A 25,296-nucleotide genomic window follows, 5' to 3' on the forward strand; every position below is an offset into this window, starting at 1 on the left:
GCTTGCAGCTTGAATGTGAGATATAAAGTCTCAATACAGTGGTACCTCGGGTTAAGTACTTAATTCGTTCCAGAGGTCCATTCTTAACCTGAAACTGTTCTTAACCTGAAGATCACTTTAGCTAATGGGAACTCCTGCTGCCGCCGTGCCGCTGGAGCACGATTTCTGTTCTCATCCTGCAGCAAAGTTCTTAACCTGAAGCACTATTTCTGGGTTAGCGGAGTCTGTAACCTGAAGCGTATGTAACCCGAGGTACCACTGTACATACGAATCCACACACACCAACTTTCCTTGCACCGAGAGTGAGCTTGGATCGAGTTTTCAGAAAGCAGGAATAGAACAACGTTTTTTTTATACAGAAAATAAAGACTTTATTTTTCCAGTTCACAAGGACAGTTCCCATTACACAGAACATGATGCTTGAGGAAACCTACAGCCGTTAATGCCTTCTAATCATAACCATAAGCACAGCTGATGCCAATTCTGGACACCTGCAGGACTCCAAGGGTGAATCAGCATTTCTAATCTACACCAGCGCATGCAGCTGCCGCTGGTGCTTGGTGGGATTCAGACTGCAATGGAAACACAGGCAGAGTTGGAGCTGAGAACGCAAGACTCCCAAGCTCACTGCAGGGACGTAAAGGATGCGGAGAGCCCACCATTGCATTAGAAGGGAACTGGCTGGTGCTTGAACGCTAAACAGTGGGAAAGAGTAGGAAGGGGCGAGGAGCCAGTTTCCAAATACTGTACGAAGACCCAAGAGAAACGCAGCCAGTGAGATCAATGATAACAAGAGCCAGGACAATTTTTATTAACGTTAACACATAATATGTACCATCCCCTGAGTGGGTTAGGAAACATCAGAGAGGACACTATATAAATATTGGTATCTGATGCAAAAAACAAAGCTTCACACACGTCAGCTAAAGGTCTTCTGAAATCTTGAAGGCGTTCGAAACAGTTTCGCCAAGTAAAACAAAACTCAGGGCAACAACGGTCAGTTTCCTGGTGGCTTAACAAATCCCTGCCCGCTACGCTTTCTGCAAACACTTAAAAAACAAAAACAAAACACTAGGTTAATTTAAATGGGGGCCGGGCAAGGTATTCCCCTACAGTTGCTGACATATCCAAGAGTTGCAATGGAAGTTAAGGCACAGAGTTGATTTCAAAGTCAAGCACAGCCCACACCGATACAGTAGGAGATGACTCAGGAGTGGCTGCTCAGCTAGTGACCTTTCTGGCCTTCGCAAAGGAGTTAAAAATTCACAGAAAGCTGGAATTACAATAACAGGGTCTCTTTTAGAAGTGAGTTTCCTTTCTGAGGGAGTGGGATGCATTTTCATCCCAAAGAATACTGTTATGTTGCCTTCTGTGAGCTTGCAATAAACGTCAGGAAACAGCAGCTTTCTGGCACCCTGTACGGCTTTCTCTGTGGTGTATGTTCCTCTGCAGAATCTATTATACACTATGTTCTCGCAGGGAAAGAAAACAGAATTCTGCCTACCTAGCAAGAACGTATTCTCCACCTGCTGGTATGAATGGAACTATGAGTCCCTACAGTTCCTGCCTTACTACTTAAGGAGTATGCAGATAAAGCACTGTCGGGGGGGTGATCAGCAGTAGGTACTGCATGGTACCAAATGCAATGGGGACTTTTCTTGGGACATGAGAGTCTTTGACTGGGACTAAAAAATAAATGCATCTGCACCTGTCAAAGCTAGATGCAAAGAACTTGGCAGGGTCCCTAGCTTCAGCAACCCATTTTGGAATTCTGAATATTAAGTGGCATAGAGTTGAAATAAAAATAATGAAATAAATTGTTGGAGGTTCCTCCTTGAAACTTTCGGGGGTTTCCACCCCTATAGTCATTAGCAATTTGCATTTTCTGCTCTGCAAGTGAGTACAGGTGTCCCTACTTCCCTTTCACTAAGCCAGTGCTTGACCTTGACACTATGGTAACCATCTCCTATTCTGAATTAAAGAGAAGATTCGCAGACCTGCAAGTTGCCAGACACTCCATTCTGCCCAACTCCCCCCCACCACAAAAAAATTGCAAGGAGGCAGCACTCTTGATGCAAAACGAGAAAGCTATAAGTTCCTGCCGAGTTGGAATATTGAATGCAAATTTGAATGCAAATTACACTAAAGTATTTGCAAAGGAGGTGTTTTCCTAGCTGGATTTTCTCTGCTAGCTGGGCAGCTCCTATCATTTCACACTGTGCTGCCTCTTAAAAAATCCTGCTTCTACTTATGCAAGTCAGCTGTCAAAAAGAAGGAAGAAATGGTGTTTTCCCCTTTTCTGTCACTTGGGTAATCTGACCTCACCTGCACCTAAATGTCATGCTGCTGCTTGGGAGTGGAGAGACAGAGAGACAGATTATTCAGAAGAACTGGTCCCAGCCACCCCTTCTTGGAGCCAGGCACTGAGGGGATGGCTGCCTATAATCAGTACCCCGGCAGACACTGGGAGAACTTCTTCTGCCCTCTCAACACACAGAATTGTTTTGTGGCCTTTCCATGAAAATCTACAGCCCTTTCTGGCTTTGCAGGAAGGGAAATGTTTCTGGACCCTTTTCTGTAAAAAAATAAACAATCAGTTCACTTCTCTTTATGTTCTGAAAGCTCGAGAGAGAGGCCTGGAGGTGACAAAGTACTCTACAAAAAAACAAAAAACAAAAACCACAACCCACTGCTTTTTTTCCTTTCCTTTTTTTTTAAGAAAATGCATAATATTATACCACCAAAGGTTGCACAGTGGGTTAGGTCTGTACTGCTGGAGATTCCTAGCCAGGATGCTCTGTTTTGGGTCTCCTCCTCAAATTCCCTTTGCCCAAACGCAGACAGCAGTGAAAGGCTTGGGTGGCTCTCCTGGGAAAAACGACGCTGTGGCGCCTCCTACTGTACACTTCCGTTAGCTACATTGCTCTGTCTGGATGAAAAAGGAAGTCCCCAAGTCTGCTCTTGCCAAGATGGGGCTGTCGGGAGCTGTGCCGGACTGCCTGCTGCTCAGCTCCTCACAGAAAGTCCAGTTCGAGGGCCTGGTGGAGCGACACCAGATCGGCGTGATTCGTGATTCTCCAGAAGGGCATGTTGTGCTGCAAAACAAAAGAGGTGGAGGGGTGTTAAGAAACAGCACATAAGCAACTTGTGCGGCGGGAATGGAAGTCAGTGCTCTGCAGGAGATGAGTGAACACAGGCCTCACCCGTGAGGAAATGAAAAAAGAGTCAGGAAAGGTTCACAGGCAACCAGCCAATGTTGCTATTTTCAGAAGAAGAAGAAGCACGCAGTTGACAGCAGTTGCTAAAGTACAGCTAGGCCACCCTACCTAGCGAGGGTGAGGCTTTCCCTGGGAGCATGTTCAAAATCCCCTTTGACATTGAGGTCCAGCTCCGAGGGCCTTCTGGTGGTTCCCTCACTGCGAAAAGTGAGGTTGCAGGGAACCAGGCACAGGGCCTTCTCGGTAGTGGCGCCTGCCCTGTGGAACGTGCTCTCATCAGATGTCAAAGAGATAAACAACTATCTGACTTTTAGAAGACATCTGAAGGCAGCCCTGTTTAGGGAAGATTTAAATGTTTTATGTTTTATCCTGTTTTTAATATATTGTTGGGAGCTGCCCAGAGTGGCTGGGGAAATCCAGCCAGATGGGGAGGGTATAAATATATATATATTATTATTAATTGTTGTTGTTATTATCTGTGGAGCCATCCTTCCGCCTTGTGAAGATCTCCATTTGGATATGCTGGGCCATCCACAGACACCCCAGGCAAGCTCCAACACACTGCGAAATGAAATATACGCAACAAAAAAGGGGGCAAAGGACACCCAAGGATGCTATGGCTGTGTTGTCTCTAAGGCAAACAGGCTCCGGCCATCTGGCAGTGCCTGCAGGAGGAAGGGAGGCAATGGATTATTACTGGGGTGCAAAAAGGGAGCCCGCTCTTCTCAGGAAGGGTGCTGCAAGACAAATGTAGTCAACAGTCTCACCTGTTTGGCTGCCATCTCTTCATCACGCCCATCTCCAATCACCACATATGTCACCTTCTTCCCAAACCGAGAGATAATCCTTTCAAAACAGCTCTCTTTACCTGTCAAGAGATTACAAACACACTGGAGCTTATGGTCAAAGGAAAGGTACAGGCCCCAGTGGGGCTGGCATCAGTATGTGGTACCTGTGGGCAGCTGTTTGGGCCCCAGCACCATGGCAGGCCTCGCTCTTCCCTTGAACCCTGAACCTTGCCTGCAGGGCCTCTCCAACAGCTTTGTTGAAAGGCTCAGCAACCTTTGGCTCTTCTCCAAATTGTTTCCATTCCTACTGTTCACTACAAGATCTCTGTAATTTAGAATGCCTGAGCTTGCTTTTTTCCTATTCCCTCCTAGTTCTTTTTCTTTTTGCATTGTGTCTCTTAGTGAACTGGGGCAGGGGCTGTCATCTCACCGATTTTTGTAAGCCATTCTGGAAGCCCTCTTTGGTAGAAGGGCAGGATAAAAATGCCAAAACTACTACTACTACTACTACTACTACTACTACTACTACTAATGACCTTTGCAAATTGATCAACATTGTAAGACACAGAGAACCTGTTTAAGAAATAGTAATAAATAAATAAAATTATGTAGCTGATAGGAGTACTAAAGCCCAGTTTATCCACCCACTATAGAGATTGCAACAGTATCTGAGAGCCCAGCTTTGCTCCAAAAGGCTTTGAGCCAACAGAGGTCTTTTAAGGAATCATGCAGAAAGTGGAACATGTGCTGTCGGGGTTGCTTTGATGCACTGAAGTCTCCCCCTCTTTCCAGGGAGGTTGTACAAACCCAGGTTGTACAAGAGGGCCGACTCCCTACTGCCACCCAAGACAACTGCCAAAGAGAGTTGGAATTTGATGTCACCACCTACCTATTTTTGTTGCGCTATAAATATTTTCAATTGGGAACACGTCACCTAATCCATACAGCAGAACTTTGGCCAGAGCCGGCACCAGCTGAGTAGTCGTGATCAGAACATTCACACAATTCTTTCTAGAAGATGGCAAGAGAAATGGGTCAGGGTGAGGAGCTTGCTTATACAAAGTCGAAAAAGAGGTGGGATGCTGCCGGCCTCATATTTGCAAGCACTAATGGAAGGAACAAGAAATGACATGAAACTCAAGACTGGATCCTCCCCTTTTATGCATTACAGTATTTGCTATTCTTTGTACCTCTCATCCATATTTCAAATGACCCTAGCTCTCTGGGGCTGACATTTGCAATGGTTCAGTGTTAAGGCTGGACTTGGCTTCCAGTTATTCAAATGGTGATATTGTGAAGCAGCAAATTAATTGCAAAGAGTTTGCCTGATAATGCACTACAGATCCATTTGAAACAATTAAATTAAGCACATAAAAAGGCAAGAGATAAAATCATGTTTAATATCTAGATAGGTATATCCAGTGCTTTTTTCAGGGGGTACTTAAGGGTATGCAGTACCTCTTTTGTTGTTGTTAAAAAGTGTGGTACTTACTATAACAACTTCCTAGGTGAGTACAGGCACCTATTTTTCATTTAAAAAGCACTGGGTATATCTATATGTGTGTGTCTCTATCTAGCTAAATCTAAATATGTGTGTGCATGCAGGTGAACTAATACCAGTGTACTGGAAGAAGCAAAGATCACAAGTATTGAAGCAATGATCCTTCAACATCAACTTCGTTGGACTGGTCATGTTGTGCGGATGCCTGATTATCATCTCCCAAAGCAACTATTCTATTCCGAACTTAAAAATGGAAAGCATAATGCTGGTGGTCAACAAAAGAGGTTTAAAGACTGTCTCAAGGCAAGTCTAAAAAAATGTAGTATAAATACTGACAACTGGGAAACACTGGCCTGCAGGCACTCCAGCTGGAGAATAGCCTTTACCAAAGGTGTCATGGGCTTTGAAGACACTTGAACTTAGGACTCAAGGGAGAAACATGCTAAGAGGAAGGCATGCTTGGCAAACCCTCACCGTGATCAACTCCCACCCAGAAACCAATGTCCCCACTGTGGAAGGACATGTGGATCCAGAATTGGCCTCCACAGTCACCTACGGACTCATTGTTAAAATCGTGTTTATGGAAGACAATCTTACTCAGCTACGAGTGATCGCTGAAGAAGAAGACATAAGCAGGGCACTGAAATTGCCCTCCTTCGCTTCTGATGATGGGGCAACTGGCAAAAGGTATCTGCAGATTACATTATTAAACACGTAATGGGAAGCAGATTGCTGGGTGGGGCCAGCAGTGCATATGCACTAGCAGAGCCAATCTAGTACTCCTGCTGGTGCTTTTGCACTGCGCTCATCACCACCCCCCCACACACACCTCACCCCTCTCCTCCTGTGTAAGCAATAATGACCCACCCATCAGGAAGCAAGTGTAGCACTGCCGCTCTACCCAGTGAGCTCCTTCTGCATGTAATATAATATTGTGTGCATGTGGCATGTACTATGATCAATAAAAAAAAATCTGATCTGACAAATGCATATTTCCTGTACACCTTAATGAGATGCAAATTATCCCATTTCTCTTGCCCACCTCCCCTGGCCTTTAAGTCTTTGACTGGATAAAAGGCAATGCAGCCGTGTGTTTGGGTACCAAGGCACAAGGATCTCCACCGAAACATTGTAGTTGCATCACAATTCAGACCGTATATTTCTACCCAATAGTGTATAAGACACATCACTGTAAAAAATGCATAGCAAGCACCACATTGCACTAGAGCTGTAAAATATGGCAGCTGGCAGAGCAGACACTTCTCTCCATACCTTGACTGGATGAGCAGCAGAGACTTTAACGCTGTTCCCAACCAGGAATCTGTTAACATTTCTATGTCTTCCCTTAATCTCTGCAAAGCCTCCTTCTTTTCTGGGCTGAGAAGGGCTGCAAAATGCACACAAATTACATTGGTCAGAAAGCAGAAACATAAGTAAAGCAAGTAATGGGTTGTATCCAAATTAAGTTCTGCTCAGAGAAGAGCCACTGAAATTAATGGACCTAAGTTAGCCATTAATTTAAATAGATCTGAGCATGACTCACATTGGATACAACCCTATATTATCAGTGCAATCAGAGGAAGGGCCCAACTTTGTGATTTCTGGATTCATTTCATTTGGAAGTGTTTCAGTACAGAAATGACATTATGAAAATGTCAAGCGAAACATTTTCAACCCCAGCATTTATTCATTTTGGAATTTATAGGTTGCTTTTCTGCACTCAAGATGGTTTGCAAATGGTTACATATAAAACATTCCACATTGCACAAAAACAATCTTGCTCTCCATTAATGGGACTCATTTTTGAATTGGCCCCTCACAGATACATTTATGCTAAAATACAGTGATAAATAACCTATTGTAAAAAGGTGAAAGATCTCCGAGTAATCTGTTTTACCTCTTCAGGCATTTCACCAATGTGGGAATAGGTATTTATTTTATAAAACGGGGGATTTCACAGACATGGATTAGCTATCTCTTTTGCCTTCAATATGTCTTTCAATTCCAGACAATTCAGATGTCAAACTGTTAAGACAATCCAGTTTATCCAGTCTGGACAAAATGCTAAGCCACAGTTTAGCATTATGAGGATGAGCTGTGCATGGCTACAAGAAATCTAGAATCTTTCCCTGATGTTTAAGATTAATCACAGCGAAGGGAAGTCAAGAGTATGGTGATGTTATGGTTGTATATACGGATGAGCTAAAAATTATGGTTTGAATTTTTGTTTATGATTTTTTTGTTTGTTTTTTGTTATTATAAAATTAATAAATTGCATTAAAAAAACAATAAAAAAACAGAAGCCCTGGAAGAGTGGAATGCAAGTCCCAGGCTCAGTGCAACTTTTCCTCATAACAGTAAACCCCTCTTGGCATTACATGTGAACCAACCTAGTTACTAAAATGCTGGCATGGTCTTTAAAGACAGAAAAATGAAACTGCCCCACCCCCGTTTTCAAGGTTGGTTGGCTGATTGTGGCCCCACCTCTCCAACACGAAAGAGCTTAATAACGTCAGAAGAACCCTACCCCTGCAGCCTGGTGCCTATACCCTCAGGTTGCAGCAGGAGCATGGATGCTGCTCACACTCACCTACTACGTTGCTTTTGTATTTGTCATAGACCTCGCGCACCTTCCGATAGCGGAAAGCCAGCTTCCTCATCCAATCCACTCCACCCTGGACTCCCGCTGAACCATGATTGGCGTTGTTTCCTGAGCCACTGAAGCCATCCGTGGAAAAATTGTAGTTGCTGAGACAGAAAATGTTGTATTTGTATTACACCTACTGGCAACTTCTACCTGGATCATTGTTAGATGGATGACTCAAGTCCTCTCGCATAACCCACAGCAGATCTCCCTGCACATGAAAATACTCAGCTCCATTCCCTGCTGATCTGCTGCTCAGAAACCTGAATACCAGTTCTAATTTAGACTTTGTGTACTGAGGGTCTGATCACCTTATCATTATCACCAGATCAGGACAGGTCCGCCCTGAGATCTACAGGCATAGGGCGGTATACAAATTTAATAAATAAAATGAAATAAAAATAAATACAGTGGTACCTCTGGTTAAGAACTTAATTCGTTCCGGAGGTCCGTTCTTAACCTGAAACTGTTTTTAACCTGAAGCACCACTTTAGCTCCCACTGTGCCACCAGTGCATAATTTCTGTTCTCATCCTGAAGCAAAGTTCTTAACCCGAGGTACTATTTCTGGGTTAGCGGAGTCTGTAACCTGAAGTGTCTGTAACCCGAGGTACCACTGTATCTTGGGCTCAGTTTCCTCTTGAATCTTAAGTCCTGAAAGCTGGGGGAAATATGGGGTTCTTCATGGACAAGTTACCCTGGAACCTCTGTTAGCAAGTATTGTTTCTTGAGCTGCTTTCAGAAATGCCCCTATTCGAGAGGTCTATAAAGGAGAGACAGCAGCTCAGTGGTAGAGCAGATGTTATGCATGCAGTTCCAGTTCTAATACTTGGTTCCTCCAGTTTTAAAAAAAATCTCAGGTTGCAGGTGGAGGAGGAGGAGGAAGGGGGGGCAGGAAGTCACTGTGACTGCTTCCTAGGTAGGGTGGACAAAATGTCACCTGTTTGAAAGTCCCATAAAAACACTGTAAGGGGTCCTTTCTGTTGCCACATTTTAGACCTTGGAAGCAACCAATACAAATGTATCACCTTAAATCTTGCCCGTTGTCATCTGATGCAACGTCTTCCACGTGAACTTGGTCACACTCCTGCAGTGAGAGAAAATTAAGTTTAGGAAGCTCCCTTATACCAAGTTGCAGGGGGCTGGACTAGATGGCCCTTGGGGTCCCTTCCAACTCTACAATTCTGTGATTCTAAGTCAGACTATGTGTCCATCCAGCCCAGTTATTGTCTGCCTCGTGAGTAGGGAACTTGCTACTCTCCTAATGCTGCTAGACATCCAACTCCAAGCAGCCCTAGCCAGAATAGCTAGCAGCAGGGCATGATAGGAACTGTAGTCCAGTAACCTTTGGAAAGTTCATGCATTCAAACTGGAATCTGGAAGAGAACACATACCTCTAAGTCATTGAAAAATAAGTGTGTGTCGGCAACTTCAAAAATCATTTCTTCCATGGTCAAACCAGAGCTAATCACTAGAGTTGGATCCTAGAAATTAGAATGGAAAATAGAATGGAAAAGAGGAAGAGGCCAGTATTAAACTGCATTGAAGTAAAATGGGATATTTTAGAACATGAAGCTCATTCTACAAGGTGTGACCGGAAAGTTTAGTGAATGGTCACAGAAATTGGAAAGCGAGAAATATTTGAATGTACAATTGGCATTGGAAACCCACAAAATGCTCTCAATTGTGTACAGAGATGAAGCTGTAACTCAAAAGACAGTGTATAAGTGGTTTAAATGTTTTCATGAAGGGTGGCAAGCCACTGAAGATGACCCTTAGTCTGGCAGACCATCAACAGCGGCAAATGTCAACGGAGTTCATGAGTTATTGATGCAGGATCAGCGTTTGTCCATCCGAATGATGGCGGAAGAATTGCATATTCAGCATGAAATCTTTACTGAGGTTACTGAGTTGTCCCACCCTCCATACTCTCCTGATCTGGCCCCACCGGATTTCTTTCTTTTCCCAAAACTGAAATCTGCACTGAAATGGTGCAGATTTCCCAACATTTCACACATCCAAGCTGCTTTGATGAGGGAACTGAAAGCAGTACGAAAAGAGGACTTCTCCAGAAGTTTCCAACAGTTCTACAAATGCTGTCAACGGTGCATTGTATCAGAGGGGACCTACTTCGAAGGCCTGTAAGGTATGTATGTTCGAATGTTTTTCGCTGTCTGATTTCTGTGACCATTCACGAACTTTCCAGTCACACCTTGTATGTAGAGCTGTCACTCAATGAAAGATACACTACAGTGCACTCTTATGCATGTCAGAAGTAAATCCCAGCAAGTTCAATGGGCCTTACTCCCAGGTCTATGGGACTGCAGCCATAGGCTTACCTAGGAGTAAGGCTAGGTCTGAAGCAAACCAAAAAGGAGAGAGAATGGGAGTGTGGATCTAACGACATCCCATCTCTGTAACAGGGCCAGATAAAAAGTTTCTCATATTTCCTTCTGAGCACTATCCCTGATTCACTGCTACTAGATTTGCAATCAGTATTTATTAGCTCAGAGCAAAGATCAAACAATTCAGAAGTTTTGCAGTAAAAGCAAAAATAATAGTTACCTTCCCGTATTTCTGGGCATATGATCCTGTTAGAAGAGAATGAAATATTATGATGGTCTCATCCAAGTCCCATAGGAACACTCGCTGAAGAAGAAAGGACAAATAGTAGAGGTTAGCTTGCTTTTGTTAACTGCCTAGAAAGTCCCCCCACCTCCATTTTGGAAGCTTAAAGAGGACACCACAGATTAAGTCTGCTTTTGAAAAAATCTTAAATGTAGCCGAGGGAAGATCACCCAATGAAGCTCTACAATAGGAGATTCAGCAGAGTCAAAAGGAAGTCCTTCACACAACACATACACTATGGACTTACTTGCCACAAGGTAAAATATTTGCTACCACCTTGGACACCTTTAAAATGGGATTGGACAAATTCATGAAGAATAAGTCTACTAGTCATGATGGCTATGTATTACATCCTGTTTCGGGGATAGCATGGCTCTGAATACCAGTAGCTGGGGAAGACTTGTTGGAGAGGGCTATTGTCCTCATGTCCTGCTTGGGGGCAAATGGTTGGCCTTTGAGAGAACTAGCCTCTGATCTGAATCAGCAGGGCTTTTCTTATGTCCCTAGTAGGGTTTTGCGTCTTCTGTGCAGGAATGATAATCGATGACACTGCATCTTGAATGTATAAATATGTTTATTAAGAGACACTGTCAAAGACTCTGGGGCTTGAAGTCAGAGGCTGAGGCCTACCATAGTAAACCACTGTGAGCTGGGATGTGACCAAGTTATAAAGCTCTTTTCAGCTGCAGGTAACGTGTGAGCAACATTAGCTCCTCTGATTGGCAGGCAGAATGTCGCTTTTCAATCGGCTAAAAAGTAGACGCCTGCCCTCTGCCTTTGCCTGGTCAGCAGAGTACCTTTACTGGGAGGTTTCTTTCATCACCACAGATGACTTCCAAGTCCTTCTAGTGCTACCATTTTGAAGTGGGATGAGTCTATAAGTTACTTACTAAGCAGACAAGATAAAACCACACATTTTGTATGGGCAGTAATTTAGTTTTACATACTTCCATTTACATTTGTACAACTTCTATTTTATTTCATTTTAGCCATTTCAGTATTTGTTAAGAGTAAGAATCACTTCTTTTTGAAGGGGCAAGGTGTGATTTGCCAAGGAATTTCAGCATTCTAAGTTTGTTTATGTTGTAGTTTAGTTGTGTCCAACTACTGTAAACTATCCTGCCTTACTTTTATATTGTTAAACTTTGCTTTGCAATGGTCTATGGACTAGAAACACAGAAGTTTGATCTGATCTACAATACCAAACACAGTGTTAAAGCTTTGGAGAGAGGGGAGGGAGAGAGCGAGAGCGAGAGCGAGAGCGAGAGCGAGATGTGTGATAATAGCTGGAGACTAACTTCAAGCTCGTTGTCCTGTGGTGAAGAAGCGTCTGCTTTCCTCTTCCCCCTGTTTTTCCCAGTCACGCTTTTCCTCGACTGATCCTCTACATCTTTACTAGCTGTCGCTCTCAGCAAAGATGGACTTGTAGATGGGTCTCCTGGAAAAAAGGGACAGCACAGACTTGTTATTTTATGCCTCAATATACCAACCCTCAATACATTGCATTTCTACAGCAGCTGGTGTAACGCAAAGAATAGAACAAAATGCAGAGTAATAAACATGGCACCCAAAACAACAAAGGAGGCAGCAGTATAACACACCTGGGAGTGAGAAACATTTGTGGGTGGTACAAAACATAAATGAGTTTTAAAAAATCACAGTAGGCACCAGATCAGTATCCCAAATGTGAATCTCTCCCCACCCGCCACATTTCAAATGGTGGAGAAACCAGCTAGAAGAGGGTCTTGTGTTAGTATTTCATGCCTCCGATGCTGCAGAAGAGATTGGTGTAAATCACATGCCTGTCTGGGAAGAGTGTGGGAATGGAAGACAGTCTTATCTCTTCCATTGTATGTACTATGTACTGTACTTTTGCTTTTACTTCTGTCTGTTCTTTTCTTGGAGCTGGAGAGAGAAGACGCCATGAATCCTTTGCCTGTACATAGTGTGTAAATAAATATGTAGATTAGCTCTACGATGTCTCATGCTTCTTGCTGTGTTATGCTAGAAGATTACAGTGGTACCTCAGGTTAAGTACTTAATTTGTTCCGGAGGTCCGTTCTTAACCTGAAACTGTTCTTAACCCGAAGCACCACTTTAGCTAATGGGGCCTGCCGCTGAGCCGCCAGAGCTCGATTTCTGTTCTTATCCTGAAGCAAAGTTCTTAACCTGAAGCACTATTTCTGGGTCAGCGGAGTGTGTAACCTGAAGAGTATGTAACCTGAAGCCTATATAACCCGAGGTACCACTGTAGTGTGCATATATCATTTAATATATGTTGCTGAAGTGCACTGGAGTAAGAAGGGAAATGCATTTTCCAGAGCTGCGCATACCGGAGGAAGCTCAGAGTTTGGGGGCTGCAGGGGCATCCCAGGGCATTTTCCAACACTTTGAAGGTGGCCTAAGTGTTCAGGCAGGTTGAGGTGAGATAGGTATTCCTTCAAGTATCTGGGTTTCAATTTGTGTAGGCCTTTAGCATAAGATTTAATTCACGCTCTGGGTCCCCCTTTATTAGGGAGCAATTCTGTGTGTCTCTGGCACATCTGGATGGCAATTCATTGGCTACTTGATGGAATTCACTGGTGTAAGATGTGCGGACGGCCACTCACTTGGACGGCTTTAAAAGGGGACTAGATGAATTTGTGGAGGAAGAGGTGACCAGTGCCTACAAGTCATGGTGTCTATATGCTACCCCCAGAATCAGAGGCTGCATGCTTCTGAATTACCGGTTCCTGGGTTCCGCAAGCAGAATAATGATTTGCCCTTATACTCTGCTTATGGGCTTTCATGGACACTTGGCTTTCCATGGGCTAGATGCACTGCAGGGGGTTGGACTAGATGACCCTTGGGGTCCTTTCCACCTCTACAATTCTATAATTGTATGAAGAACATGTATGCCACCTTGTATACCTTGGGGGAAAGGTGTGATGTGCAAATAATTAAAAAATAAAGTGGAAGTTGAGACCTTTTGGGACTGAGGGTTGGGGCAGAAGGCAATCGGTAGAAGAGCAAAAAATAATTTCCCAGGGATAAAAGCAAAGTGCATTAATCAGACCAAGGTGCACTAAGACACAACTTATTGTATAAGTGAGTCCCCCACCCCTTCACCCCAATATGCACACACATAAGCATTTCCATACACGCAGCATGAGCATATAGGGGCATTCTGAAATCAGTATCCTTTTTCCATATTACCAGAGGAATGTCTCTGCGCCGTCTGAGTAGGCACCATGGCATTTGGTTTTTCAGAAGGATACGTGGTTGTTGCTAAGGTGGGACTCTCTGTGCTGCTGTCTGCTGGTGCTACAACTCCAAAGCTTGAACTTGAGTAATATGGCTGGTATTGACTTTGGCCAAGAATTGTATACGTAGGATACTCCTATTCAAAAATAAGAGGGAAAGGGACAGCAAAACAAAGTAAGTCTTATTCCAAGTAAACATGGCTTACTATTGCCCTGTTAGCATTCAAGCATACAGTCTGAAAAATAATAAAAAGCTTCCTACCATTCAAAAACGAAAAGCATGGAGTAAAATAAGTTTGATGCAGGCTTATTTCTATGGGAGGAAACCATACCTGCTGAGAGATGCTGGCTACTGCTGATGCTGAAATATTGACAGCAGGTGAGGTGGTGGAAACTGAGTTGGCGTTGGTACTTGAAGCTGTAAAAATCAAACAGATGGCTATGTGTCAATCTGTTAGAAGTGCAAGCAGCAAAGCCAAATGGCATTGGAGCAGGGAAACTGCAGTGCTGGCATTCTTAGCGTCAAGTGTGCTTTCCTTAATCAAAGGTGGAGTTTGCAAAGACTGAGCAACAATGTTGCCCCACAGACATCCTTTTGCTAAACAGGATGGAAGTGTCCTCAGTTCTGGAAGCAATGCTTTTAGATTCTGCCAGATAGTAGTAGTTTTTTAATTTTTTAAAAAACCTACATGAAAAAGATTGTTCCTTCCATACATAAAAGTCGGGAAACTATAACTTCAACGGCACAATATTACTAACAACAGACTAAGTTATCTGCATTTACCTTTCAGGAAAACCAGTGTGAAAAATTAACCAACATATTGGTTTCAAGTATGAATAACACTGTCTGGATCCAACCTAATCAATCATCATCTTCATCACTATAGAGAACTATGGTGATTGCCAATAGGATTGGAGCCAAAATAAGGCTACTGAAGAACATGCAAGTGATATCAGTGTGCTCCAGGGAACTCAGAGGTTTACAGAAACACAAGTCTTTATAAAAAGAAGCAAAACCAGAGACAGCCCAAGGAGGACTGAGAATACTCAATAGTCACAGAATGTTGTATCAGCTGGAAAAGAAAAAAAGGAAAGGGGCGGGGAGTGGAAAGAAGTACCATAGAGCAGCTTCCTGGCTAGAAATAAATAATAATAATAATAATAATAATAATAATAATAATAATAATAATAATGTGTTGATCCTCTTAAAAACTAAGGCCAACATATCATTAGGCATGGTGAAGCCGGCTGAAATCAAGGGGTTTAAGCATGCCTCACTCTATGCCGTATTCAAGCCTGAGTGCTGGGCTGAATAATTGTCCCTTTGCAGGAGAATTTCCATATTAAATAAACTGGCCATGAGCTGAATGTGAGAGGGGGCTCTGTCACATGCCACAGCTGAGCAGCAGCCATATAGAGATGCTCTTAATGGAGTTGAAGCAAACAATTTAATCCCCCAGAGTGAATGACCTACTTCATCAAAGGCAATAGAAAGTTACTTAATTCTAGGAAATCAGCTACATTAGCATCTGAAATCCTTCTGGGAGCTCCTTCCAGCTTGTGTGCCTATTGTTTTATAGTAGACTGTTTGTGTGATAAGCAGAAAGCTCTCAAAGCTAGTTTTTTTCCAGTGGTGCTGTATTGCAGCTTACAATTCTTAATGCAACTGACAAAAAGAAAAGAAAAAGAAAGCTGCACTTAGGGGTTATAGCATGCTGTTGTTTTCAGTCCAGATCTACCAGCTGCTTGGCTGTGGCTCTCCTCATCTTACTTATGTGACATTGTTCACAGCTTGTTTTTGATCAATAAGCCCGCTATGCGTCACAAGGACATAAGATCTGGATGAAAAACACCAAATCTATCCCAGCAGTCTGCATTTCCATCTTATGGGCAAGCGGTTAGGTCTGCATTTCTTCCCAGGTCTGCTCAGTGATACCAAAAGTGAGTTTTTGAAATTCATGTACCCGCAGTACACACAATGTGCCAGAGTCGAGGTTTGGTTTCTTGAGACAGCTGCATACTGGTAACCAGAACATTAAGATCACACTCTTCACTGCTGGGTTTTTTAAAAGAACCCAACGAAAACCCTGTGAAATATGAGGATTCACACAAGGCCAGCTGGGTGAATACTATATGTTTTCGAGTTAAAAAACAGAGGTTATTATACCTACTTGAATGTGCTACAAAACTAAGCGTTACTTCAAAATCAAATGTAGACAGGCAGTGTGATTCTGTTCATTTATATAAAATCTGGTTAGGGTCAAACTACATTTTACATTAGTTTAAATGCAGGCTTTTTGCACACAAATGGCCAGTGTGAGGGGCCCAGTCCAAACAGGTGTGGGGGAGCCCTGTGCCTGCAATTTGCAGTTGAAAAAACTACTCCCATTTACTAGAATGGAAGCACTTTTTCTTATACAAACTGCAGGTGTGGGACCTGCTCCTCCCACCCCCACCCCACCCTTCCAAATCCAGATCAAGACTATATAAAGGCAAAGAGTTAAAAAAATAAATTCCTCTCCCACTCCATGCTAGGGTGCTGATCTGGATCAGGGCCCCCACACTGTGTGTGTGTGTGTGGGGAATACCCTATACTTAAAAGAAACAGAGATGTAACTAACGTTAACATGTTCATTGGCTTTTACCGTATTTTTCGCACCATAGGACACACAGGACAATAGGACGCACCTTGTTTTAGAGGGGGGAGAACAAGGGAAAAAATTCTTCCGCTCTCTGCCCAGCGCCCCTTCAGCGAAGCGGCAGGAAGCGCTGCGCAGAGAGTGGGAGAATTTTCCCCCTCTTGTTTTCCCGCTCTAAAACAAGGTGCCGTTTAAGGCGCGTTCAGGCGGCTACCTTGGAAGCCTGGAGAGCTAGAGGGGTCAGTGCGCACCAACCCATCTCGCTCTCCAGGCTTCAGGTTCCTTTCGACCTGCTCTTTGGGGCTGGCGGGGGGAAGCCCACCACCAGCCCCAAAGCAGCGGAAAGGCGCAGCGGAGAGGCTGCTGCCATAGTCACGCGTCACTTCTCCAGCTGGGAGAGGATCGCGGGGCTATGGCTTCTTTAGCCCCGTATGCGCTCTCCCGGCTGGAGAGGTGACACACAGCTATAGAGGCTCCTGCCATAGCCGTGCGTCACCTCTCCAGCCGGGAGAGGGTCGCGAGGGGCTGCTTTAGCCCCCCGCGCGCTCTCCCGGCTGGAGAGGTGACGCGCGGCTATGGAGGCTCCTGCAAGAGCCGCGCGTCACCTCTCCAGCCGGGAGAGGGTCGCGGGGCTATGGTGTCTTCGCTCCATAGGACGCACACACATTTTCCCTTCATTTTTGAAGGGGAAAAAGTGCGTCCTATAGAGCGAAAAATACGGTAGCTTTAGTAGCTTGAGACCAGCAGCCCTCTTTCAGCCGAAGAGGAAGGAGGTGGCCAATTTATATTCTAATTGAACTGTTTGGCATGCAACAAACCATGATTCCCAGTCAGAACATAATACTAAGCCAGGGGTCATTGTTTGTTTCCCCAAAACATTTTCAGGGAGGAGCAAAGCAAACCCAAATTGATGAGTTCATGGCAATACGGAATACTGTGACATGTGAACAAGGTCAGTATTGGGGTGGAGCATAAACCATCACATGCAAATGTGGATGGAAACAGGTCACTTGCTGCATGTGTAACAGTTAAAACAGTTGCGTCTAGCAGCTCTAACAACATGGGGAGCTAATCATCTGTAAGTGAAATGAGCGTTAACCATATTCCCACCACAATCTGAGGAAGCAGCAAGTGGCTTAACTTGAGTCAGCCAGACACAGCATGAATGGGCTTTGGGCCCAGATACTCTCTCTTCTTCCTCCTCCCTCCAGAATTTGTTGTTACATCCAAACTGGATAAGCTAAATGCCAACATAAAACAGATGGCCTGCAAACCACGGTTGGAACAGAGTTTCCAATTCTAGTTGAGAGGTAAACCGTGGTTTGCAGCAGTAGCTACAGTGTGTTTAATTCAGAGGCAACAAGATACTGTGGTAACTGCAAAGCAGGCCATGAAGGAGGGAACTGGAGTGTATATGCAGCCATTGGCCCAAAATAAGCAGCTTGTAGGAGATTCTTCCCTGTCAGAAAGTCCTCTAACTGCCAGGTTACCAGGACTGCAGCAGTGTGGGTAAAAAGGACACATTGATCTCTGTCACTAGCTAGGAAAACAAGAGCTATTGAATAGCTATTTCCTTTCTTAATTGTTGCAATCTGCCACAGAGACCATTTGATCAACAGGCGGGGTACAAATCTCTAAAATAAAGAAAGTAATAGTTGCTAGCTCTTAACAGCTAGGCCCCTATGCATTCTGATAGCTTGAGCCCAGTGATATTGGGAAACGAACACAGACATGCTGAACAGTGGCATGCATTTGATTTCTGTAACCCATTCCTCCCTTTCCCGAACAGTCACCCTCCTGCCTCTGTGAGAGTTTCAGAAGCACGGCAAAGTAAAATTACCCTGTTACAGACAGCGGATCTCGGCAAATCAGTGAAAAGGGAAGGCTAAGGCAAGGTGGGAGGGAGGGAACCATGACTCACAAAGCACAGAGAAGCATGCACAAAACAAAGACAAAAACGTGCTGGCCTCTTCGCGGTTTCTAGACCGGGTTACAGGGAAGAGGTACGTAGATAAATAACCATGCTGACCTTTACCTTGAATAGGATAAGAATAATGTGCTGGGCTGGATTGGCTTGTGGTTAACCCTGTAGTGCAGGTAAGAACACTGTGCTGACTTGGAGATGGAGTCTGAATTAAACCACTCTCAGGTTTCATACCTGGCCACAGTGCACCTGAATCAGATAAATTGCACCAGTTACAAACAAAATTGGTGGTGGTCAAGCCAGGCTTCCCAATGAGATTCTTTTTGCCTCAGAGTACAAGCGACAAAACCCATCACCTAAATATGGAAGGTGGTTAATGTGCAAATTTTGAGGCACAAGCCTAGAGAAAACAGCAAAGAGGAAGAAGATGGGGAGAAAAGCTAGCCAAAATTAAAAGAGGGAGAAGAGGTATGGTAAGGTTAATTTCCAAGCCTTTGCAGGGGGAAAATGTGCTGGCGTTTCTAATGAAACTCTTACTAGACTGATGCTAAGGAGCTGATTGTCACCCTTTCGATTCCTGCACAGCACTACAGGGAGCTGGTTGTGTGGAGGATAATGTTACCAGCATTTGTTTCCGTTCTGAACTGTTTCTGTGGCACACTATCCACAGGAATATTTCACTGACACATTCAATGATAATTACTGCATGATGCATTTAAGATCAATTACCAAGAATATACATGAGAGATAAGCACAAGAGAACAGCACACACACTTGATGAAATCAATTTGAAAAAAAGGTATTTATTTTGCTCAAACTATCCTCTTGTCACGTACAAGAGCAGCTAGACGCGACTCTCTGCTACTGTGCTCCTCTGTAATCTTTTATCTATTGTCAACTATGTTTAAAATGACCCAGATTCGAGGTAACTCTTCATTTATCAGAACTTATCAGATGTGTTGGGTAGAGAGGGAGACCACAGGTCAGTATGTGCTTTGCACAGAGAAGATCCCAGGTATAATCCCTGGCATTAAACAGATCAAGTAGCAGTTATGGAGAGATCCTGGAGAGCCACTGGCCATGATCACATGTGACAATAAGCCAGATAACAATGACCAACATCCCAGGGAATCTGCGAGAATTTCTGAGGCACTCCTAGCTACCAGAGACACCTGCACCTCCAGTGACAGAGCTTGATCTAAAAGTACCTGCAGACTATGTACCTGCCCTTGAGGGAGAGTGCAACCTCATCCAGGGCAAACAGGACTAACTTCCTGGACCCAGGACTAACTTCCTGGACCCAGGAACTGCTCCCTCACAGAGCATCCACCTTGCCAGGATTCAAGCTGAGCTTATTAGTCCTGATCAAGCCCAACACTGCATCCAGACACTGGTCCATGGCTTTCATAACCACTCCTGATGTTACAGAGAAATAGAGTTGGCTACCATCAGCATACTGATGACACCTCACTCCTAATGACCACTCCCAACGTCTTAATAGATATTTAAAATAGCACCAGAGATGCCATAATGCCCCGCAGCATCCCACAGCTCAAGGGCCAGGGGCCCAAGAAACACTCATCCAATACTGACTTCTGGAAATAAGGATAGAACTGCAGAACAGTGCCCCAATACCCAAGGCTGATGGTATCTGATGAGAGATTGGGCAGAAAGAGCAGGGACACTTCTCATCCTTTTTCTGATAAAGGTCATCCATCCTGATTCACTCCTAAAGCCAGATCTGAACCCAGATTGGAAGGGGTTTAGATAATTCATAATCTCCAAGAATGCCTGAATTCTATTGCCATGTCTTTCCGTCTCAGAGTGTGCCTCTGAGGGTGAGGTCAAACTGCTGTGTTAGCACCAAAGTGACCTCCCCGGGTTGCAAGCCTGAGCAGTGTGTATGGAGGTCCTGGGCTGTCCAGATGACAAGATGCCCTCTTGGCCTCACTGAGGTGGTCCCAAGGAAAGCAGCTTGGCTGCAGGAGTTGCCAAAAGAAGGCATACAAGGAGACATCCAACTGCCTTAGGGACTCTACTCTCGATTTGCACAGGGTTTACTCCTTGGCCTTTTCTTCTCTTGAATATATCCTGCAAGGCAGCAGAGGTCTAGGATCAAAGTTTTCCTTCTTCTAGATGGGCTACCTTCCTAGGTTGTTAAGCCCTATCTGCCTTACTTTCTTGAGTACTGTGCCCCAAAACAGGGTATTTAAGACTAAGCGGTAGGAGTTGCTAAATAATCGGTTGTTTTTTTCAAGAGAGGCTGCACCATTTCCTCCTTCAAGGTGGCAGTCACCACCTCTTTATGCAAAGATCAATTAACCACACCCTGGACCCATCCAGTTATGCCCTTTCACATTGGCTAGCCTTAATCAGCCATGAAGGTTTGAGGGAGAATGTGGCTGGGCATAAACTTGCATGTCACTGGGCTGCAAAAACTGAAAATGATCCCGCAAAACAAGGCTTGATGGAACATTAGAAACCTGACGGAGCTGTGATAACCATGGCATCAAACTAACTATGGAGGTGGGTGACTTTGACCTCAAAGTGCTCATCACAGTGGGTCTCCCAAGGGTTCTGGGCTCTGCCTAAAGTTAGAAATATCAACAGCCAATGGACCACCCTGATGAGCTCCACTGAATGCTTACTTGAGGATAAGATGAAGGCAGCAAAGTACACTGTTACATCTTTGCTACTTTCACCACAACCCACACTCCAGATGTCATCTGGCTTGTTTCTTAACAAGCAGCTCTCCAGTATACCAGGAAGCCAAACACATTCTGCAGCACCAGAGACTGCACTCAGGAGCAATTGTATCAATGCCATTCCACATCTTGCCATTCCACTGCAAAGTGAGAGCCTGGGAAGGATCACCAGCATCGAGAAAGGAGTATCAAGAACTCCATCAGAATCCATTAAGTATCTGGGGTTGGACCATCTTAATTGGTTCTCCACTCCTGTGGGGGGAAACTGGTAGCATTAGCCCAAACTTCATCAAAAAGTGTCACAGAACTGCCCACCCACCTTATTTCCAGGCCGCCAAACGTGCCACCGAGGGCAAAACCCAAACTGAGCGTGTACCCTTCACTATGTAACAGGTCAAAGACATCTTGAAACAGCTCTGTGGTTGACATTGAGGTCATGAAGCCTTGAGTCAGACCACTGAGAGCAGTTTCAGCATGGATGTTGAAGTCACCCAGGACAATATTCCCAGGATTCTCCAAAACCATGCCAGAGACCTCCCACATCAGTTTGGTAAAGAAGGCTGCTGGACAGCAGGTTGGGTGGTACTATCACAACGGTAACAGGATAGATAGTGCCTAGGTGAATTTCACCCAATAAATTTTAAAAATTGCCATCAAATTACTAGAAAACTCTCTGTGAGCAGCTTGGTAAACCATTATGATAAAGTTAGTACGCTAGGGTTAACACACCCACACCCAAAATTAAGAATACCAAATAGCTTTAGAAAATGCATGATGCTTTCACATTCAATAATTCAGGCAATGAAGCAAGTACAGTTTCTTATGTAAGACTCATGTGTCTCATTCCAGAAACATGCGTGGCTTCTTGCATTATATATACAAGAAGAGCTGCTTATGGGTTTCCCCTGGTATCTCGCTGGACATTGTGAGAAGGAGATGGCTGGACTAGATGAGCCTTTGGCCTGATCCACAGCAGGGCTCTTCTTAGGTTCTTATGAAGGAAAATGGTAATTTACATACACAGTTTCACAAAATACCTTTTACTGTAAGAACTCTGGCTTACCAAAAGGAGGTAGTCCATAGGCTTGGGTTGTCTGAGGATAAACAGCGTAAGTCTGCGACTGCTGCAGTGCTTGGTACTGAGTCTGACCAGAATAAGAGGCCATCGTTTCCGATACAGGTACAGAAAGAATATGTGCATATGGCCTGGTTAAAGAAAAGAAAAATATTGCCATTAAGGAATGTTAATAAGTAACTATGTAAAAGGGTTGGGTAAGGGAGTGAAGAGTTTCCCACTCCCAAGCTCAACCTGTCCCTCAACATATATTCCCTATAAGTAGTATTACAGCAGAAAGAGAGAGTATGCCTGGGGTACATGGAATTGCCTCCCCTTCCTGGCTTCCTCCCGATAGCACAAGGCTGCCACAGGCTGCACACTTGCTTCTTTGGGGAGAGAGAGGAAACGGCTCCTCGCTTCAAAGCAACCTCGTAACAGCCAGGGAACTCAGGAGACAATGCTCATCTCTTATGACAGGCACGTCCAACATTGAGGAGGTTGTGATCTGTAATTCAATATCAAAAACTGGCAGTGATCTACCACCCCCGAAGTCATTAAACAAACAAACAAACAAACAAACAAACAAACAAACGGATCTTTATTGCACAGTAAGAGCGTGCACGGCTTCTCTCTCTCTCTCTCTCTCTCTCTCTCTCTCTCTCTCTCTCTCTCTCTCTCTCACACACACACACACACACACAGCATATTCATTCCACCTCCAGCTTTCCCCTACTGTTGCTTTTAAATGCAGCTGACTTTGTGTCAGCATCCCCAAGCCCTTACCCCACCTCTCTTTCCCCTAATGTTGCACGTTAAAGCCTTTCCCTCACTCAAGCTCATGGAGCGCTACGGGGGCTTTCCCCCGTGTGTTTTGTTCTTTGCCTCCCTCGCTGTTTGTGGGGGGGGGGCTCCTTTCTTATTTATTTCTTTGCTTCTGAACTAGCGGGCAAGCAGGCAAGGAGCTTTTCGTTCCCTGCTTCCCCCCTCCAGTTTGTCAAACACGCAGGCAATGCAGAGGGGGCAGCAAGGAAGGAAGGCGGCTCAGATGGAGGAGGAGGAGCTCAGGCTTACATGAGACTGGCAGCAGCAGTGGCTGCTGCTGCTGCTGCGTCCAGCTGCAGAGAAAGGCTTTCCTTTCTCAGCCTGCGATCAACGAAAATCAGTCTACAGTCCCTGAGTCAATCGCGATCGACGTCTTGGACATGGGGGTCTTATGAGATTCATGGTCTCCTATTGCTCACATTCAGGCTTCTGGGGTGTATACACCCTCTAAAAGACAGGAGCACGTGGTCTCCAGATTGCTACATGCACTTCTGTCGCACAGAAGGTGTACACATCAGGCAACGGAGGAAAATATATTTCTAGGTGCAATGCATTCGCCCTCACAGTTTAACAGGTATTTCTGACATGGGAAGAAGGACTGTATGGTGTGCATTTTTTAAGGGCAACTCTTCCAAGGAGGGGGGAAAGGGCAAGACAGGCTTTCAAGAAGTCATGCCCATGGCTGATTGCTCCCCGTTCCCCATGTAAGCACACAATCCTTTTCATTGCAAGGAGGTGGTCTCTCTTGCCATTTAAAGTATTCTTTAGCTATGGGCAAAGTTGCTACCGATCTGAGAGTGAACGCTGTGTCGTCAACGTAAAGCGTCTTAAGACGAAAACTGGGCCCAAATCCCTTCACCGACTGAGGTAGTAGTATCTGTTGTGAAAGTGGAACCCTATTGAACACTATGGAGAAACAAACCATCAGTTGAGCCAAACTATTCAACTTACTTTGCAGAATACATCTGTGAGGTATATTCATTTGATGACCTTGAGATGTAATCAGTGCATGGCATAACTGGAAAATATATAGAGATTGATAAGTACACGTATATTATTTAAGAGAACAATAATTTTGAACATATCGGCGCAAGAATCACAAAGTTGTAATGTTCACTGTTGTATTTAGAAGACATATGCATTCCAGTGTAAATAATACATGGAAGTGGGAGTTAGGAAGTGGGAGTTTTCACCCTCCTCTCTCATGAGGGAATATGGAGATGAGGGGAGCAGTCCTAGACCTTGAGCCTCGCTGTGACTCATTCACAATCATCCAAGGCATGGCTTAGAAGGCATCTGGGTCCACCAGATGCTGTTGGACTCAACTCTCCTCAGACCCAGTCACAGCATAGCTAATGGTCAGAGATGATAGGGCTTGTAGACGAACAACAGATACATGGCCAAAGGGTCTCCACTCCCGGTTTAAATGATTCTCTGAACTAGGCCAACATGGGAGAATTATTAAGCCAGAGAAGCATTACATAGAAAAGAAGAAATCACAGCAAGAGCTAATTCTAGCTGTGAGAATGTGTGTAGCAGCTCACTAAAATGAGCTACTTTGCCCAAGCTTTATGCCAGAGGAGGGTATTCAAGGACAGCTGTATGGTTAGTTCCACGTGTTCTGCATGCTGTGCTTACAGAAGTAACTGTATATTCCTCTGAGAATGCCCTCCTCCTATATTACACAGTGCTTATCTATAAGCAGGCAAGTCAGCAGGCAGTGGGGGTAAGTCCTAGAAATTACTTATATAATTGCTTTGTATAATTAGAAGTCTTCAATATACTACCATACACCCTTTTCCTTCTTTGGGCTTAGTATACATCATACATTTAAAGCACATCTCCCCTCCAAGAACCCTGGGAACTGTGGTTTATCCAGCACAGAGCTGCAATTCTCAGCACTACAATCTACAGTTCCCAGAATTCTTGGTGTGTAATGTGTGTATTCTTAGAGTCCTATGGCTCTTTTCCTATGTTAGGGAGATAACAATCTGGCTAGTGTGATTGCATAGCATTTCAACGATAGTATCTGAAACTCAGCACCTACTTCCCAAGCTACCAGTTTGTAACTATACTTGCTATGGGGGTGGTGTGCCCAGGACAAGATCCTTCCCTATAGGTTACCTAAA

At 44.4% G+C, this 25,296-nt stretch overlaps 2 protein-coding genes across 6 annotated transcripts in view; one reads left to right on the forward strand and one right to left on the reverse strand.

Annotated features, from left to right (window-relative positions):
- THEMIS2 (thymocyte selection associated family member 2) overlaps positions 1–25,296 on the forward strand; it is a 96,834-nt gene that overhangs the window by 61,365 nt on the left and 10,173 nt on the right. The window lies entirely within an intron of this gene.
- Positions 781–25,296, reverse strand: part of EYA3 (EYA transcriptional coactivator and phosphatase 3) — a 54,498-nt gene continuing 29,982 nt past the window's right edge. For 3 of the 4 annotated variants that reach the window (XM_081920674.1, XM_081920673.1, XM_081920675.1), the window contains 14 exons: positions 24,119–24,185; positions 22,352–22,494; positions 18,695–18,832; positions 14,353–14,438; positions 13,974–14,157; positions 12,077–12,216; positions 10,716–10,799; positions 9,545–9,634; positions 9,179–9,237; positions 8,098–8,255; positions 6,780–6,894; positions 4,896–5,017; positions 3,986–4,086; positions 781–3,095 (listed from right to left, as the gene is read on the reverse strand). In XM_081920674.1, the coding sequence (XP_081776800.1) occupies positions 3,015–3,095; positions 3,986–4,086; positions 4,896–5,017; positions 6,780–6,894; positions 8,098–8,255; positions 9,179–9,237; positions 9,545–9,634; positions 10,716–10,799; positions 12,077–12,216; positions 13,974–14,157; positions 14,353–14,438; positions 18,695–18,832; positions 22,352–22,494; positions 24,119–24,185 (1,568 nt within the window). In that variant the 3' untranslated portion in view covers positions 781–3,014. The remainder of the gene's footprint in view (positions 3,096–3,985; positions 4,087–4,895; positions 5,018–6,779; positions 6,895–8,097; positions 8,256–9,178; positions 9,238–9,544; positions 9,635–10,715; positions 10,800–12,076; positions 12,217–13,973; positions 14,158–14,352; positions 14,439–18,694; positions 18,833–22,351; positions 22,495–24,118; positions 24,186–25,296) is intronic. The other variant, XM_081920676.1, reaches the window with a different exon arrangement.

The sequence above is a fragment of the Podarcis melisellensis genome, assembly GCF_964234715.1.
Source record: "Podarcis melisellensis genome assembly, chromosome: 8".
NCBI lineage: Eukaryota > Metazoa > Chordata > Lepidosauria > Squamata > Lacertidae > Podarcis > Podarcis melisellensis.